This window comes from Drosophila navojoa, chromosome 3 (assembly GCF_054131105.1).
Source record: "Drosophila navojoa isolate 15081-1374.11 chromosome 3, UAZ_NAV_1.0, whole genome shotgun sequence".
Lineage (NCBI taxonomy): Eukaryota > Metazoa > Arthropoda > Insecta > Diptera > Drosophilidae > Drosophila > Drosophila navojoa.
Window position 1 is genome coordinate 26679178 of NC_142891.1, and position 14494 is coordinate 26693671.

The 14494-nt window shown below is 37.5% G+C and overlaps 2 protein-coding genes across 16 annotated transcripts in view; one reads left to right on the plus strand and one right to left on the minus strand.

The window, feature by feature from the left end:
* The window catches only part of LOC108658750 (uncharacterized), a 32375-nt gene extending 19790 nt beyond the window's left edge, over positions 1–12585 (minus strand). For 2 of the 15 annotated variants that reach the window (XM_089257919.1, XM_089257918.1), the window contains exon 1: positions 2193–2575. In XM_089257919.1, the coding sequence (XP_089114045.1) occupies positions 2193–2437 (245 nt within the window). In that variant the 5' untranslated portion in view covers positions 2438–2575. Of the gene's footprint in view, positions 1–2192; positions 2586–11800; positions 11970–12359 lie in introns of those variants that run through there. The other 13 variants (XM_089257924.1, XM_089257923.1, XM_089257934.1 and 10 more) reach the window with 11 other exon arrangements.
* LOC115563801 (uncharacterized) lies at positions 5395–6737 on the plus strand. Its single transcript, XM_030387325.2, has 2 exons — positions 5395–5532; positions 5595–6737. The coding sequence occupies exons 1-2, from the start codon at positions 5530–5532 to the stop codon at positions 6237–6239; spliced, it is 648 nt and encodes a 215-aa protein (XP_030243185.1). The 5' UTR covers positions 5395–5529; the 3' UTR covers positions 6240–6737.
* Positions 12586–14494: the final 1909 nt, after the last annotated feature.

A 14494-nucleotide genomic window follows, 5' to 3' on the forward strand; every position in this document is an offset into this window, starting at 1 on the left:
GATGACGTCAATGTGTCAGGAAAATGGACCAAAGAGCTACAGCTAGAGCTAGAGCTAGACAAGTTCAGGAAGGCAACTAGATCAGCAGCTGATTTTGACAGCAGCGGCAATTAAGATGTCAGGAAGAACTAAACCAAAAATAAGAAGAAAGTCAACAAAGTGCAAAGTCAGTGTGGATTGGAACTAAACAAATAATAAGCTGCACGTTTCACATGATCCACTTAAAGCACTTGCATATGAATCACTGAGCCAATTCTGTCACATTTGCAATTTGCATTCGTTCAAAATAGAAACTGCTATACAGATATGTACATATACACACATTCAGATATTCTTATACATGGGAGGTGAGAAATATAGACCAAAAATAATATCGTAGAGGCAGTCAGAGGCCATTAACAGCTGGCGTGAGTGGCGTTATGTGAAAATAGCTGAAAATCGAATGCAGAAAAAAACAAGCAGGAAAATTATAGAAAAACATCTGTACAATTTACATTTTCACTTTTTGCGCGCATGCAAATGAGCGTGAAAAAATGTTCAAACCAAAAGGAAAAACAAGTAAGAACGTTGCAGTCGGGCGCTACCGACTGCGGGATACTCATTCACATCCCGCGGAAAACTCTTTTTTGTAAATTGCAAATTTTGTTATTTTAGCTTATTTTATATTTTTTAAATATTTAAATTTTATTTTTATATTTTATAAAAATCTTTCCTTCCGTGTTATCAATGCCTATTAAGCCTATTTGTATATACATATACATACATACATATGTATGTAGGTAGCTCAAGCATATAAATGTCGCAATTTGATAATACAAATGCCGATTGCCACGCCCCTAGTGGCCGTAGACACCTCATTTTTGGCCAGTTCTTAGAAAGAGCTAACGGTAACGTAAATGCGAAATTTGAATGCTTGCGCTCAAAAAATGTGAAAATTACAGGGTATTTTTCGATATGCCACGCCCCCAAAGAGGCGTGACAATTATTTTTGGGGCATCGATAGAGGACGTTACCAGTAACTCAACTATCCAAATTTGAAGCTTCTAGCTCTTAAACTGTCGGAGATATAAAGTTTTGCGGTTTGCCACGCCCCCTTCGGACGGACATATATCCACTATAGCTTGTTGGACTTGGGAGGTCAACTCGCGTATATATACCAAATTTCAAGTCTGTAGCATCAATAGTGCCTAGAATATAGCCAAATTTGAAAAATCACTATATCTTCAGGTTCGATTTGCCACGCCCCTAGTAGGCGTAGACATAAAAATTTTTCATCAGTCATTATAGAATTATAGCATTAGCTTACGTGCGAAATTTCAACGTTCTAGCTATAGAACTTTAGGAGATACAGTTTTATCTGATTTGCCACGCCCCCAATAGGCGTAGATATATCCACCATAGCTTTTTGGACTTGGGGGGTCAACGCGGACCTACATACCAAATTTCAACTTTCTAGCTCTTCAACTAACATGATTTCTGGTATATCGGAAAATGCATTTTCCGATTTGCCACGCCCCTAGTGGGCGTATCGGGAAAATTTTAACACTTTATAAATCGGAGTTATACACGAATATGTGTTCCAAATTTCAAGTCTCTAGCTTCAATAGCGGCGAAATGAACTGCGTTCATACGGACAGACGGACAGACGGACAGACGGACAGACGGACGGACGGACGGACAGCAAGACGGACATTGCACAAAACCAATATACTAATTCACTTCGTGAATGAGTATAAAAATTGAAATTGAAACAAAAACTGGATCTGTGAGATCAGCTCCAGGCAGTGGCAGTGGCCAGTTCTGTGCATATTTCAAGATCAAGGGCAACACACAGAGAGAAGGATAGAGAGAGGCAGATAGAGCGAGAGAGAGACATAGACAGACACAACTTGAAAGCTGCCACATGCAACATGACATAATGATAGTCATTGTCCGCCTGCCAGCCAGCGACTGGGTCTATAAATAGAGTTAGAGCACTACAGGGTGCCTCGGGTGAGTTGCACATTCCAGGGGCAGCTAATCTCGCCTCGGCAACTCACAAAATATTTACATAGAAATTGTTGTCAGCTTCGTTTTGTTTTATTATTATTATTTTTTTTTTTTTTTGCGCACCAGAGAAGAGAAATTCTTATCGCGCTTTGCTGTCATAAATCGCTGTGGATTCAGTGCAGTCCCCAGTGTAGCCTACTTACGTATCCACCAGGCAGCCTTTGTCTTGGTCATTCTGCTGCAGCGGGGCCAGCGGCAGCTCCAGCTGAAATCCACGATCCTCGCGCACCATATAGGCGGGCAGCGTCTCGATTATGGCATTGGCCTTATCGTTATACGAGCCCAACAGCTCCCGATACTTGGAGTAGACGACGCGTTTCAGTTGCGGATTCTTGATCGCAGCCGGACTCGACGCATTCGATGTCGCACTCAGCGTGGAGGTGGCCATTGTCTTGTTGAATTTGTAATTTATATGTCTATTATTATGTTATCTTATTATTATTATTATTGCGATTATTGATATATCGTAATCAGGCACTTTGCATAGCTCTCGAATGAATCAAATTGCGATGTCAAACAAACGATTTTGTTTACAACTTTATAAACGTATTTTATGTCAAAAGGAATATGAGTAAAGAAGATCTGAGATCGAAGATCGGAGATTGGCATATGTATGTTCTGAATAAATGAAACTGAGATATGAATCAAATAAACGATTTTGATTATAACTTTTTCAACTTTTTTTAATATCAAAAGGAATTTTAGTAGAGAAGATCGGAGATTGGAGATCGAAAATCGGAGATCGGAATTTGGTAAACACTGAATGAATCAAACTTCGATGGTAAACTCGATATCAAAAAGAATTTGATAGAAGATCGAAGCTCGGTGATCGAAGTTTGGTATAGATATATTTACGACTTCTGTTCATGCTGCTGGCTCATTTTCTGACAGATAAGCTGTCGGATATAGTGAAATATATGTAACACAGTGTTATTAATTTTATTTTGTGCAACTTTTGACTTAGGCAAACAAAGGCGCCGAGGCGAGGCAATAAGTCAGAGAGAGACCCAAGCAAAGGGCAGGAACTGACTCAGACACACGGTCGATCGACCGATTGAGTGGCTGGGACCTAGGCTTCTGATGACTCACAATCAGAACAACAATAACAACAGCAACTACAACAACAACAACAACAGCAGCAGCAGCAGCTTCATTATGAGCATCTTTATCAACATAAAGTATGCCGGGCAGCTGTTTCGTATCTGAGAGATATGTGCGCTCCACTCGAGCAATATTATATTTGGGAGTTCGTTCGGTTGTTTGATTGAGCAGCCGTGAGATACATAGAACAACAGTTAGAGAGAGCTTACAGCAGTTGTTGTCAATTAGCACTAAATACTTGAGACACACACGCGTAAGCACACACGCACACCATTCAATGCTCTTCAGCGACGATCAGCGCGGCGCAAAAGTATCTACGAGTTGCGATCGGAAGTATCTGTAACTAGAGGCGCACCGCGCGACTGCACAGAGCAAAGTCTCGAAGCACTTTGAAGCCGAGTTCGTTCGACTCGCAACTTCGATGCCGACCGCAGCAGCGCTGTCGTTGTCGCTGCCGCTGCCGACGTCGCCTTCGCCGTCGCTGTCGATGTTGGCGTTAGCAACTTGTTGCAGATACATTTGTGTGTGGTGGAGGCCGCGTTGTTGTAACTCTGCAAAAGGAAAACCGAGTGCATGACAAACGTTCGGCTGGCACGCGGCGTCGGCGACGGCTGCTGTATCTGCAAGATACCAGATACACGGCTAGCTGCCCGCCTGGCTGTGGAGCAATTTATATGTCTGTCAATTCGCTGGCAAGTTGTTGGACAGCCGATCGCCGCGACTGGCATTTCAAACGCGGCGACAAATTTAAAGCTAAACGCCAAGCGGCCAACAGTAAACGGCAAACGCTTTCGACTTTTTGTCGAATATCTTGTCTCTTGTATCTCGGATCTTGTATCTGCGGCTGTTATCGTGCAGTTAATTGTTTACGTTTTGGTAGTCATGTCGTCTGCTTATTACTTTTGTAGCTCTTCATAATTAAAACGACATTTATCTCGGCTTCTGTCTTTCCCCCATTTCGTTATCTTCCCACATTTGGGGCGTGTTTTGGCGAAAACAATTAAAAAACAACAACGAATGTCTTTAGCCTGCAACCCTAAGTGAACGCACAAGCTGCTGAAATACGCCATGACTAGCCTTGAGATACAAATGTATCTGGTGACTGATAGCGTCACAATTATTATCACTCTTCACAAAAAGATTACAGAGACCAAAAACAGATCATACGGCCAAATTGGATTTGAGTGAAATTCCCATAAGCGACAAGACGGCACTAGAGTTTATTAGTGTTATTACACGATTTTCACATTACATAAGTGCCTATTTGTATATATGAATATATGGGTAAATATGTGAATAACAAAAGCAGGATTGTGATACAAACTTAACGGTCGTTCAAGCTTACCCTACACGATTTTAATCCTTAATCATCAACTTAGGTAATTTTTTAAGATTTGTTATAAAAATATCTAATTAGACACTGATCTAATATTTTGATACATATTGATACTATATACTTAATTTACAAAATTTAAGCTGAGAAGGTCGGAGCTCGGAGTTTGGTATAGGTGTATTTTCATTTACATATATATATATATACATTTACATATATATATATGAGTTCCGTTTATGAGAAGATAAAGATATATTTTGTAGAAGAATTATTGATTATATATTTGATTTTTATTTACTTTTTTATTTTTGAATGCTCATCAGATATAATTACCACTTCGATTACCACTTGATATAAGCATACATATACTTACGTATATACATACATACTTATATGTACATATATATGTATGTATTTAGTTTTGTTTCAAAATATTTAGTTATTCAAAATTGAATAGCAAAACTAATAAGCTAATAATGTAACGGATCTTTAATAAATTTGAGTTGGATTCGCTCTGATGTACTGTCGTAGAATAAGTCTATCCGTAATGAAATATAAAAGCAACCTTAACAAAAAGCAACTGCTACTCAATCAGCTGTTCCCACATAAAGTGTTGCCAGTTAAAAAGTTGAAACAACACTAAAGAGACACCCTGTATTATAGGGTAGACTGAGGAAATGAGTGCGACAAAAGGGAAATTGCAGTGAAGTGAAAAGATATTGTGATATTTACATATACTTGCCAGAATAGATATGTACCTATATATGTATATCTGTCTACAGCTATTGCTGAGATTTGTTCTAAGATGATGCCGGACTTTACACAGATTCACAATTTGAATAAATTTGATCAAATTATTTTAAATATCAATAGCTTTAATCACTACTTTAATGTAGTTACTAAAAATCACAATATATTTGGTTAGAAACTTCCAATAATCGATAGTAAAAGTTTTAGGGTTGCATCAACTGTCGTCATGAATCCTTCGTGGTAACTGTCAAGTTTTTTAATTTGATGCTAGTCACGTTGAAAGAAGTTTCCCAATTATGGTAAGTCACTTGACCCAGCTGCTGCATCATCAACATTTCATATCCATATCGATTCGTCGTAGAATGCGTTCGCCCACTTGGATCTCTTTGATGGCATACCAGCCAAATGCCCCGTGAAGGGCTGCTACCTGAAGATGACGCCCCAGGAGATGCTGGCACATGTGCTGATGCATCATCGGCCCGAGGACTCGATGATGGAGATTGGCGCTGACTGGCACACGGTGTACGACCTGGACCTGACCCAGCTGGCGCCTGGCTGCAATCACGTGGTGGGCGTCATTGCATATACCGGCTCCAACAGAGTGAGCTGCAGCCGTCCCATCGGACCGGAGCTGCAGCTCGTGAATCATCTGCCCATGTTGCTAATGATGTACATCAGCCCGCCGGCACCCGATCTGGAGCAGATGTACGTGCTCTACATGATAAGTCCGGTGTCCTCGCGCCGGGTGAGTGCCCATGTCAGCCTGCTGAATGGGCCGGCGGGCCGCGAGGTGAGGGGCGTGCGCTGCCTGCGCAACTTCTTGGATCCCCCGCTGCTGGACAGCGAGGAGCTGCTCCACAGCAACATGGACTACCTGATCTACACGGCAACGGACGTCTGGGAGCACTGCACCACCGGCAATCGCTGCAACCTCCAGTTCAAGGTGGTGATGCAGGGTGAGCTGAATCTGTTTGAGGCGCAGGGGAATCGCCAAAGCGTCCAATGACTCATCGTCGTCGGATGCCAAACAGCTGGTCCACAGCTCCCCCCTTTCCCGCAAAAAAAACAAAAACAAACCAAAAACTATCGAGTCCATTGACGCACTCTTGTGGTCCTGAGTGCCTGTCAATAATGCTTTGCTCTTGTTGTTGTTATTGAATGAAACGTTGCTCAGCTGTCAGAAATTGGTTTCAACTTATTCATTCAATAATTTCTTGGCTCGCCGAAAAGTGGGTCACACCCGAATGCGCCCAGCCAGACACCAGATAGATACCAAACACTTACAACAACAACAGATCTCTGGACAGCCGGCTCAGCAATCAATCAACAAGGGCTACCTAATTGAATAGCCATCGATACTGACTGAAATGCTTTTCATTTTGTTGTTTTTTGTTTTTTTTTTTTTTTTTAATTTTTTAATTAGCAGCTAAATGATTTTTCTCTCTTGCCAAGCAATTTGTTTTCTAAACAAATTTTCCCACTTATATTGTTGGCCTAATTTGTTTTTGGCTGATTTAAATCATTTTTTTTAAATCTGTAATTAGATTGAACGAGTTCTTGGCCAACTTTGCAAAACTAAAAAAAATAAATAATAAATTTTATGTTGATGCTTAAAGTTCCATTGTACAAAATTCTTTACTTCTCCACAATATAAATTATGGCTGAATTGTATTGAGTCAGTCCAGAAGCAGTTTCTACATTTTATCTTTAAGCTGGACCCGTTTCCTGTATTACTCGAGTCGTTTCCTATTTGAATTGTAAACCATACCTTTGAATTATCTTCCTACATCGATTGATAACTGCAGTTACATTCATTCCTCATGTAATATTCATTCCTCACTTCTCTTAAAGCAACTCAATTTCTTACTCCTTCCAGAACAAGCGAACGAATTTATACAAATTTGAAAAAAATTAATGTTAATGGACTTGCACAGGTCATTTAATGTTTCAGCGTTTGGTTCAATTAAATTTAATATGATTTCATAAGTACTCTCTATTAAGTTAGATTTCAGATCATCTTTCGGTGCCCAGCTGTGATCAGCGGCATAGATTGCCTGACTGGCCAAATTTTTGTTTATTTACTATTTCGCATTTTGCTATATTCTTTTTTGCCAGCTCTACATTTTGAATCGAAATTCATCCGTTAGAATTACATTCTAAGGAACAAAGAGAACAAAGCCAATCACCCTCATATATGCATGTATGCATATCAGTTTAGTCAACTTCCATTCTAATTGTATGATCTTTATTGTATATTTTTGATGCTTTTAGAATGTCAATTGCTATTCGCTTGTCTTCGTCCACAGACTAACATATGAAACCTGTCCAGATGACCTAAATAGTCTTTTATCATTCAGTAATTTCTCATTCAGTTATTTCTAAGATTACGTTTAGCATCTGCTATATTTCTTCCTCACTCTCTCCTCCCTCTCTCTTTATCTTTCCCTTTCTCTCTCTGATGGTATTAATTTTTATATTAATATATTCGACAATCTTATGTCCAATCTTTAGTTATTATTTTTTCTCAAAGAAAAATCTTTCATTCAAAATTGTTTATACCAATCCATAAATTTAACAAATGGTCTATAATTTTTATCAATATTTTTTTTTAATGTTCAATAGTTAAATATCCCATAATATATAAAACGTAAATACATAAATATATCTCTAATTATATGACAAATAATTAATTAGCAAAAACAAAACTGAAAAAAAACAACAATTTTTGCGACATTAGCCAAATACAAAAAAAAAAAAAAAATAAATAAATAAACGTAGTAAAATAAAAAAAGCGCAAGAAACTTAAAAAAAATCAAAACAAAAAAACTGCGAAGGCAGCAATAAAAAACTGTTTAAATAGACACCCCCGCAGGCATTAAAAGAAAAAAGGCGAGAGGAGGAAAACTAATAAAAGCAACACGAGCAAATCTCAAGAGAGATGAGCATAGGGCCGCTGCCCAATGATCTTGTTATGTGAATCATGTGCGACCTTGAAATGGAATATCCAAAATTAAATATTGACTACAAAGGCAAAACACTAAAAGGCAATTTCGACAATCGGCAGTCGGGAATCGGGAATCGGCAATTGAATGGCGACGCACGGGGGCCATTCATCATGCGGCACTTTGGTCGCTTTCTTCGGCTGCGTCTGTGGCATGCAACCCGTTTTCCATTTGTCATTGCAGCCTGGCCTGGACGCTGCGCTGATTGCATGACATGAGCACATCAGACAGCTCGGCTGCCCGGCTGGAATCATAATTATTTATATTAATCTGTCGGGTCACCAGCGGCGCGACTTAAGTGAAAGTAAACTTGGCGCCCAGCTCCAACTCCAACTCCGACTCCAAGTGCAAGTCCAAGTGGAAGCCAAAGTTGCAGTTGCAAGTCTGTCGCAGGCCTGTTGCACAATCAACTGCGCTTATACTTCTTCTTCGATACGAATAATTTTTTATTTTAATATTTTTTGTGTTTTCAAATAAATTTCCCAGCATTGGCCACATGTGGCCGGGGCACGCAGGAGGCAGACGGTCAGCCAGCACGGCAGCCGGCTATGCTGGCCCGCCTCGCCTGCACTTTTTCATTTTTGACTCGTAAACAAATTGTTCAGCTCTGTGGGCCTACTGTGAAATATTGCAGCCATATTTGAGAAAATGACGCAAGCTTTTTAGAAAAACAAATGCAAATGCTTTCGCTGCCTACAATTGAGGAAAGGTCAAGAGGCAATAAGAGGTTAGATTCATTACAAGTGGAAACAAGTCAAGATAGGTCTAGTCTATTCAACATAAATAATATATTATAATAGTATATCAACTATCAACTTCATTGAAAACGAGGATTGAAAATCAGGATAAAACTATTTTGCAAAAGATCCTATAACGTTTATATAGCCAGTTTCTGATCAGTTTCTGGAGATCCAACCAAAAGACTTTTTAGTTAGATCAGCAACAAATTGTTCATTTACTTATTTTTATGACCATGCAGCCCTGTTTCGGCTCTTTCCATCACACTTGCCTTCTGTTTGTTTTGACTCTGTGTGGATACATAATTCACGGTCATTTCACACACACTTGAACTCGGGTGCAAATTCCCAACAACAAAAGCAAAAAAAAGAGAACAAAATCCCACTTAAAATTTTGTATGCAAAAATGCGTAAAGTAAATAAATTCACACCCGATTTACGTAACTCACATTAACTGCAGGCAGAGCAGGCGAGAAGTGTCAAAATAATTGTCGCTGACAGAAATCGACGCAATGCATCAAAAACATCGTCGTAAAACCACCTTCGAAAGCATTAAAAACATACGCGAATCAAGTGTTTATCGACTTAGTTCAAGTTCGCACGAAAATTAATGAATTTTTACGCGTTTCTCATTTTGCTTTTGTTTTTTGTTTTTCTCTTTTTTGGTTTTTACCGCGTTTACAAGTTCACATATGAAAGTCATGGTTAAGACGAGGGAGAGATTAAAGTTTATGCAAATCTTTTGCTAACCATTATAATTGTTAAGAAGATGATTTTGATTAATGAAAGTTCGACTAAAATTCAACTGTGTGTGTGTGAGTGTGCGTATAAATTATAATTATGGCAACAAATTGGAATAAATTGGAAGTAAATATTCATAATAATGCCAAGAGAAATTCTACATATTAAAGTAATAATTTATGCTCGCTCACGAATTAAATGAAGCTTATTGGGTTTGAGCAATAATTGTTTATCTATATTTTTATTAAACACTTGAAATTTAGAATGTAACGCAGTTTATTTAATATTTATTTGATAGATATATAGATATAATCTTTCATACTAGACGGGTGTAAGTGTCTGTGTGCATCTGTATAGGGTAATTCAAATATCATCTCTACGTAGGGTTGATGGGATCTCGTAGTTAAGCACTTTCGACTCGAGTTTTCTTACTTGTTTATGTTCATTGCATTTTTGTTTCGAATTTTTTCCGACATTTTCCTTGTTCATTTTTTCGCAAAAAGTGTTTTTCTAGTACATGAGTTTGACCCAATTTTCATAATATATTTTTGAATATACATTATACCTATACATTATTGTAGTTGTTGTGCTTTTTCGCATAGCCATTTCTTGACGACCGTCAAGTTGAGAATTTATGTGCGCCACATCAACATCAACAGAGAAATGCAAAAAATAAATCAATTCTTTCACAGAAATCTCTAAAAAATTTAATGAAAATAAATGCATCTTGATGCCAAATTCTTGGCTATCGCGAAAGTTTTCCTTTCGCTTTATTTGCTTGCTTAGCGTTTGAGCATTTTTCGTGTGCGTGGCACGAAACTTCCGCTCCTGCTGACAGCTAAATTTTCAACACGTGTGCTAAATTTAAGAGTGCGCAGAGCATTCGAGATCGACCAACAAAATAAGAAAATTAATTAATTAATTCGCGTGAGCGAGAAAATCTTGAAGTGAAAATGTCGCCTGCCAGCAAGCGCGTGCGGTCCCGAGGGCTGCCAAAACAAGAGCTGAGAGAGAGCAAGACACAGACGACAATATCGCCGCCCCCTCAGCCATGGGCGTGGGTGTGGGCGTTAGCGTGGGCGTGGACCATTGATGGCCTTCAGAATTCACATGAACCTTAATTGTGTAGCCCATTCGTGTATATTTCAGATAAATCCACACAGATACTATGGATTTATTTATGAGCGTGCATATGTTTTTCTTTATATATATTTCAGCAAAATACAAGAAAAAAACACAAGTTTACTACTTATTTTTTAATTTGCCGGCAAAGGCAGCCGCAGCAGCTGCTCTCATCTGTATAACTTGAGCGCCTTGGACAAGGCGGCTATACTAACAAGAAGTTTCGAAACATTTAGAGATTTTCAAACTAGCTAAATATAAATAAAATATGAAATGTGTTTTAAATGTTTCCTTCTATTAACACAAAAAGGGAAAAAATAAAACAAGTTTGAACTTATTTAATAAACAGAAAATGTAAAATTGATTTCAATTGAAAAGTTCGATATTAATGAAGGGATTATATTATATTTAAAGACCTTCGGTTTTTGTATAACATTTATAAATGAAAAAAAAAGAACAATAAAAAATACATAAAATTCACTTTGTTTTCTACACCCTATATATGTACGTTTCTTCACAAAAATGATTCTTTTGTATAATTTTCTAATTGTATAGCTAATCAAGTAAAAAGGGAAAAATTTTAACTTTTTCTTGTCTTTTCTTGTTTATAACGTTTATTCGCATTACTGTTAAAAGTAATTCACGAACAAAATAATATCAATATTATTTCTCTCAGTTTTGGACTATAGATTTGATTCTGTATATACAAAAGGATTGAAGTTTCCTAAAAAAAAGTCTTTCGCTTATAATTTCTCAATATAAATCACCAAATAAAACCGTTATCCCTTGAAGATTCATATATAAATATGTAATATTATCACATTGTTATTTCATAAAATAAAATGGATTTTAGTAATTATATTTATGATCAACCAAAAGCCTGTAAGGTTTAATATTCAAAACCAAACCGTATTAAATTTAAAAAATATATAAATATTTAATTTTTGTAATTGTTTATAGCTTACCCAGAGCTCATACTGCTGTTTTTAATTCCTGTTTCTTGTTTTTGTATTGCTAAATTAAAATTTTAGTGTTCACTTCAAACAGAGACAGCAGTAAATCGTTATCGCGGACGTTGTTGTTGCCTAATTGCACGATTTTCCAAACGAAATGCAATCTATGCACATAAAAACACTGAAAATTTATGAAAAATGTTTTAATTTTTTTTTTTTTTTGATTATATTTCTATTGAATTTCAATAATTTTTGGGTTTATTTTTTTGCACAAAGATCACGATTTCTTATGTAACATTAAATTGAAAAGCACTAGCTCACATTCACACACATTCACACGCACACACACACGCAACCACATATACACACGCACATTCATGCCCAGCATATAGTTTTTATAGCATATTAGGTTTGAATATACACAGAGAGAAAAAAAAGTTTCAATGCTCTGGTCTTTAGAGCTTTTTCTTTAGCAGAATCTAGTCATGAAAAACCCTTTTTTCACAATTTTCGCGCAAGAATTTTGTAATTTTCTATTAATAAAACGCGGCACGAACGACGCATTGCTCACTTTTGCCCGTGCTGCAGACTCAGCAAATAGATCTATATATACCGCACTTGGCTATATAGACAGCTAGCTAGATAGATGGATGAGGATATAGGTATATATATAATATATATATACATATATATATGTATGTTAGTTTTTAGTTAAAGACTTCTATTTCGAATGTTTTTCTCGTTTGCAACGCGTTCAAGTTAGCAGCCCAAGTCGCACTGAATTCGCACACGAAATTTTCTTGGCCGAAAAGCCGAAAAAATCACATTTCGAAATGCTTTTCCTCCACATTCATACACATGTATAAACGTATAGATGTATCTGTGTGTGTGTGTATGTTTCGGCCATTCGCGGACAGCTGCGAGTATATGTGTGCATGTGTGCGTATGTATATGTGTGTGTAAAGTGCGTCTGCTTGGAAAATTCTATGAAATTTTGAGTTTATTTAAAAGAAAAATTGAGCAAGCGGCAACCAGTGGGCGATCATTGCGCGATTGCTTGTACTTTTCATTTTATTTATTTATTTATTTATTTATGTGCAGCATAAAGAGAACCACAAATGTCTGCCAGAAGCCCCAGCACTGTGCTGTAGCATCTAGATAGATCAAACTGAAGCAAAGTTCGCTCCCATTTGATATGAAATCAGTATGAAATCGGATTGTATTTATAAAGATGACCGCGACTGTGTCCACTGGGCGGGTATTCACTCACTCATGCTGTACATAGACAATATGTTTTAGTTTTTTGTCAAATTGATCGGGTGCCAAAAAAGCGAGAAGCCAAAAAGAAAACATGTAAACAAATAGGCGCATGCAGCTCGTGCCTGTTTGAGCATCCAAGTATATAGACTTATATATACATATTCTCAAGTATATATGTTTAAGGGAAAAACCTTAGACCAACAGCCGCCAAATATCATGCACACATTGCTGACAATCGGGTAGCAAATGCGATGCGAATGATACCAAACGGTTGGGTCAGTCAGGGCTTTCGCCTAGGCGGCGGCCACATGCTGGGATATATCATAATAAATCACACATAAATTAACAGAAAACTAAAAGACGTTTAAGCATCAGCCATATACATACATATACTATATACTGTATAGTCGAGGCAAACATAAGCCCAGCCAGACAAACAGCCAACATCGTGCATATGCAACGTTTGCGGCATTAGCGATTCATTCATCTTCGTACAGAGTGTCTACAAATCTGCTAATAGATATATCTAATATTTATATAGTATTTCTATATAAAGATATAGTTTGGATGATCTGCAGTTAGCCGATAGACCACCTGCCGCACAGGCTAATTGCCTTTTCATATTGCGCACTTTTTCTTAAGGCCGGCGATTAATTATGGCTATGCCTCGATTATAGATCGAATCGGCATATGAATTTATATATATATATATATATATATATATATATATCTGTATATAGCAGATGCTTATTCAAATCGGCTTGTATTTTATTTTTGTACAAAATGCGCCATTAAATCGTATAAATAGATTGCTGAGCAGCGCACAGCGATCGGGTCTGAGTCAACGAGCTTCGAACATTAACCTCATTAGATGAGCGTAAAACAATTTGTGTATTTGAAACACTTGAGGCTTTCAAGTGACCCGACAGATTGTCTATAAAATGGGCGCGGTTGTCCAAATATTGAGAGACAACAACAACAACAACAAGACAAACGACATGACAAATAGTTGAGTTTAATAATTATAAAATGCCCATTGCCATTAGTCATATATAAATACTATTTTTAATGGAATATAGAGTAAACCGGTTTTATAGACATTTGTGTAGCATAAGGAGGCGTGCCAGAGACCTAGAGCACTGATTAGGACCGCTGTCTTTCATTCCAGCGCAAATAAATATACTTGGATTCAATAAAATTATATGCTTATATACAAATGGATAATTTAGCAACAATTATTAAAGTGTCTACTGTCAGAGAATATCTATTTGTCAGAATATGTGTATACTCAACTAGTTATAATCTGCCCTTGAGTGAATGAGTGGGAGCGTCAGCCTCAGAGTGGCCCTCTATGTTTATGTCCATCTGCCTATCCCATTGGCTGTTTTTGTAAATTTCAGAGATTTTCCAAAAGGATTATAAATATAAAACGAATAATTTCTCTAT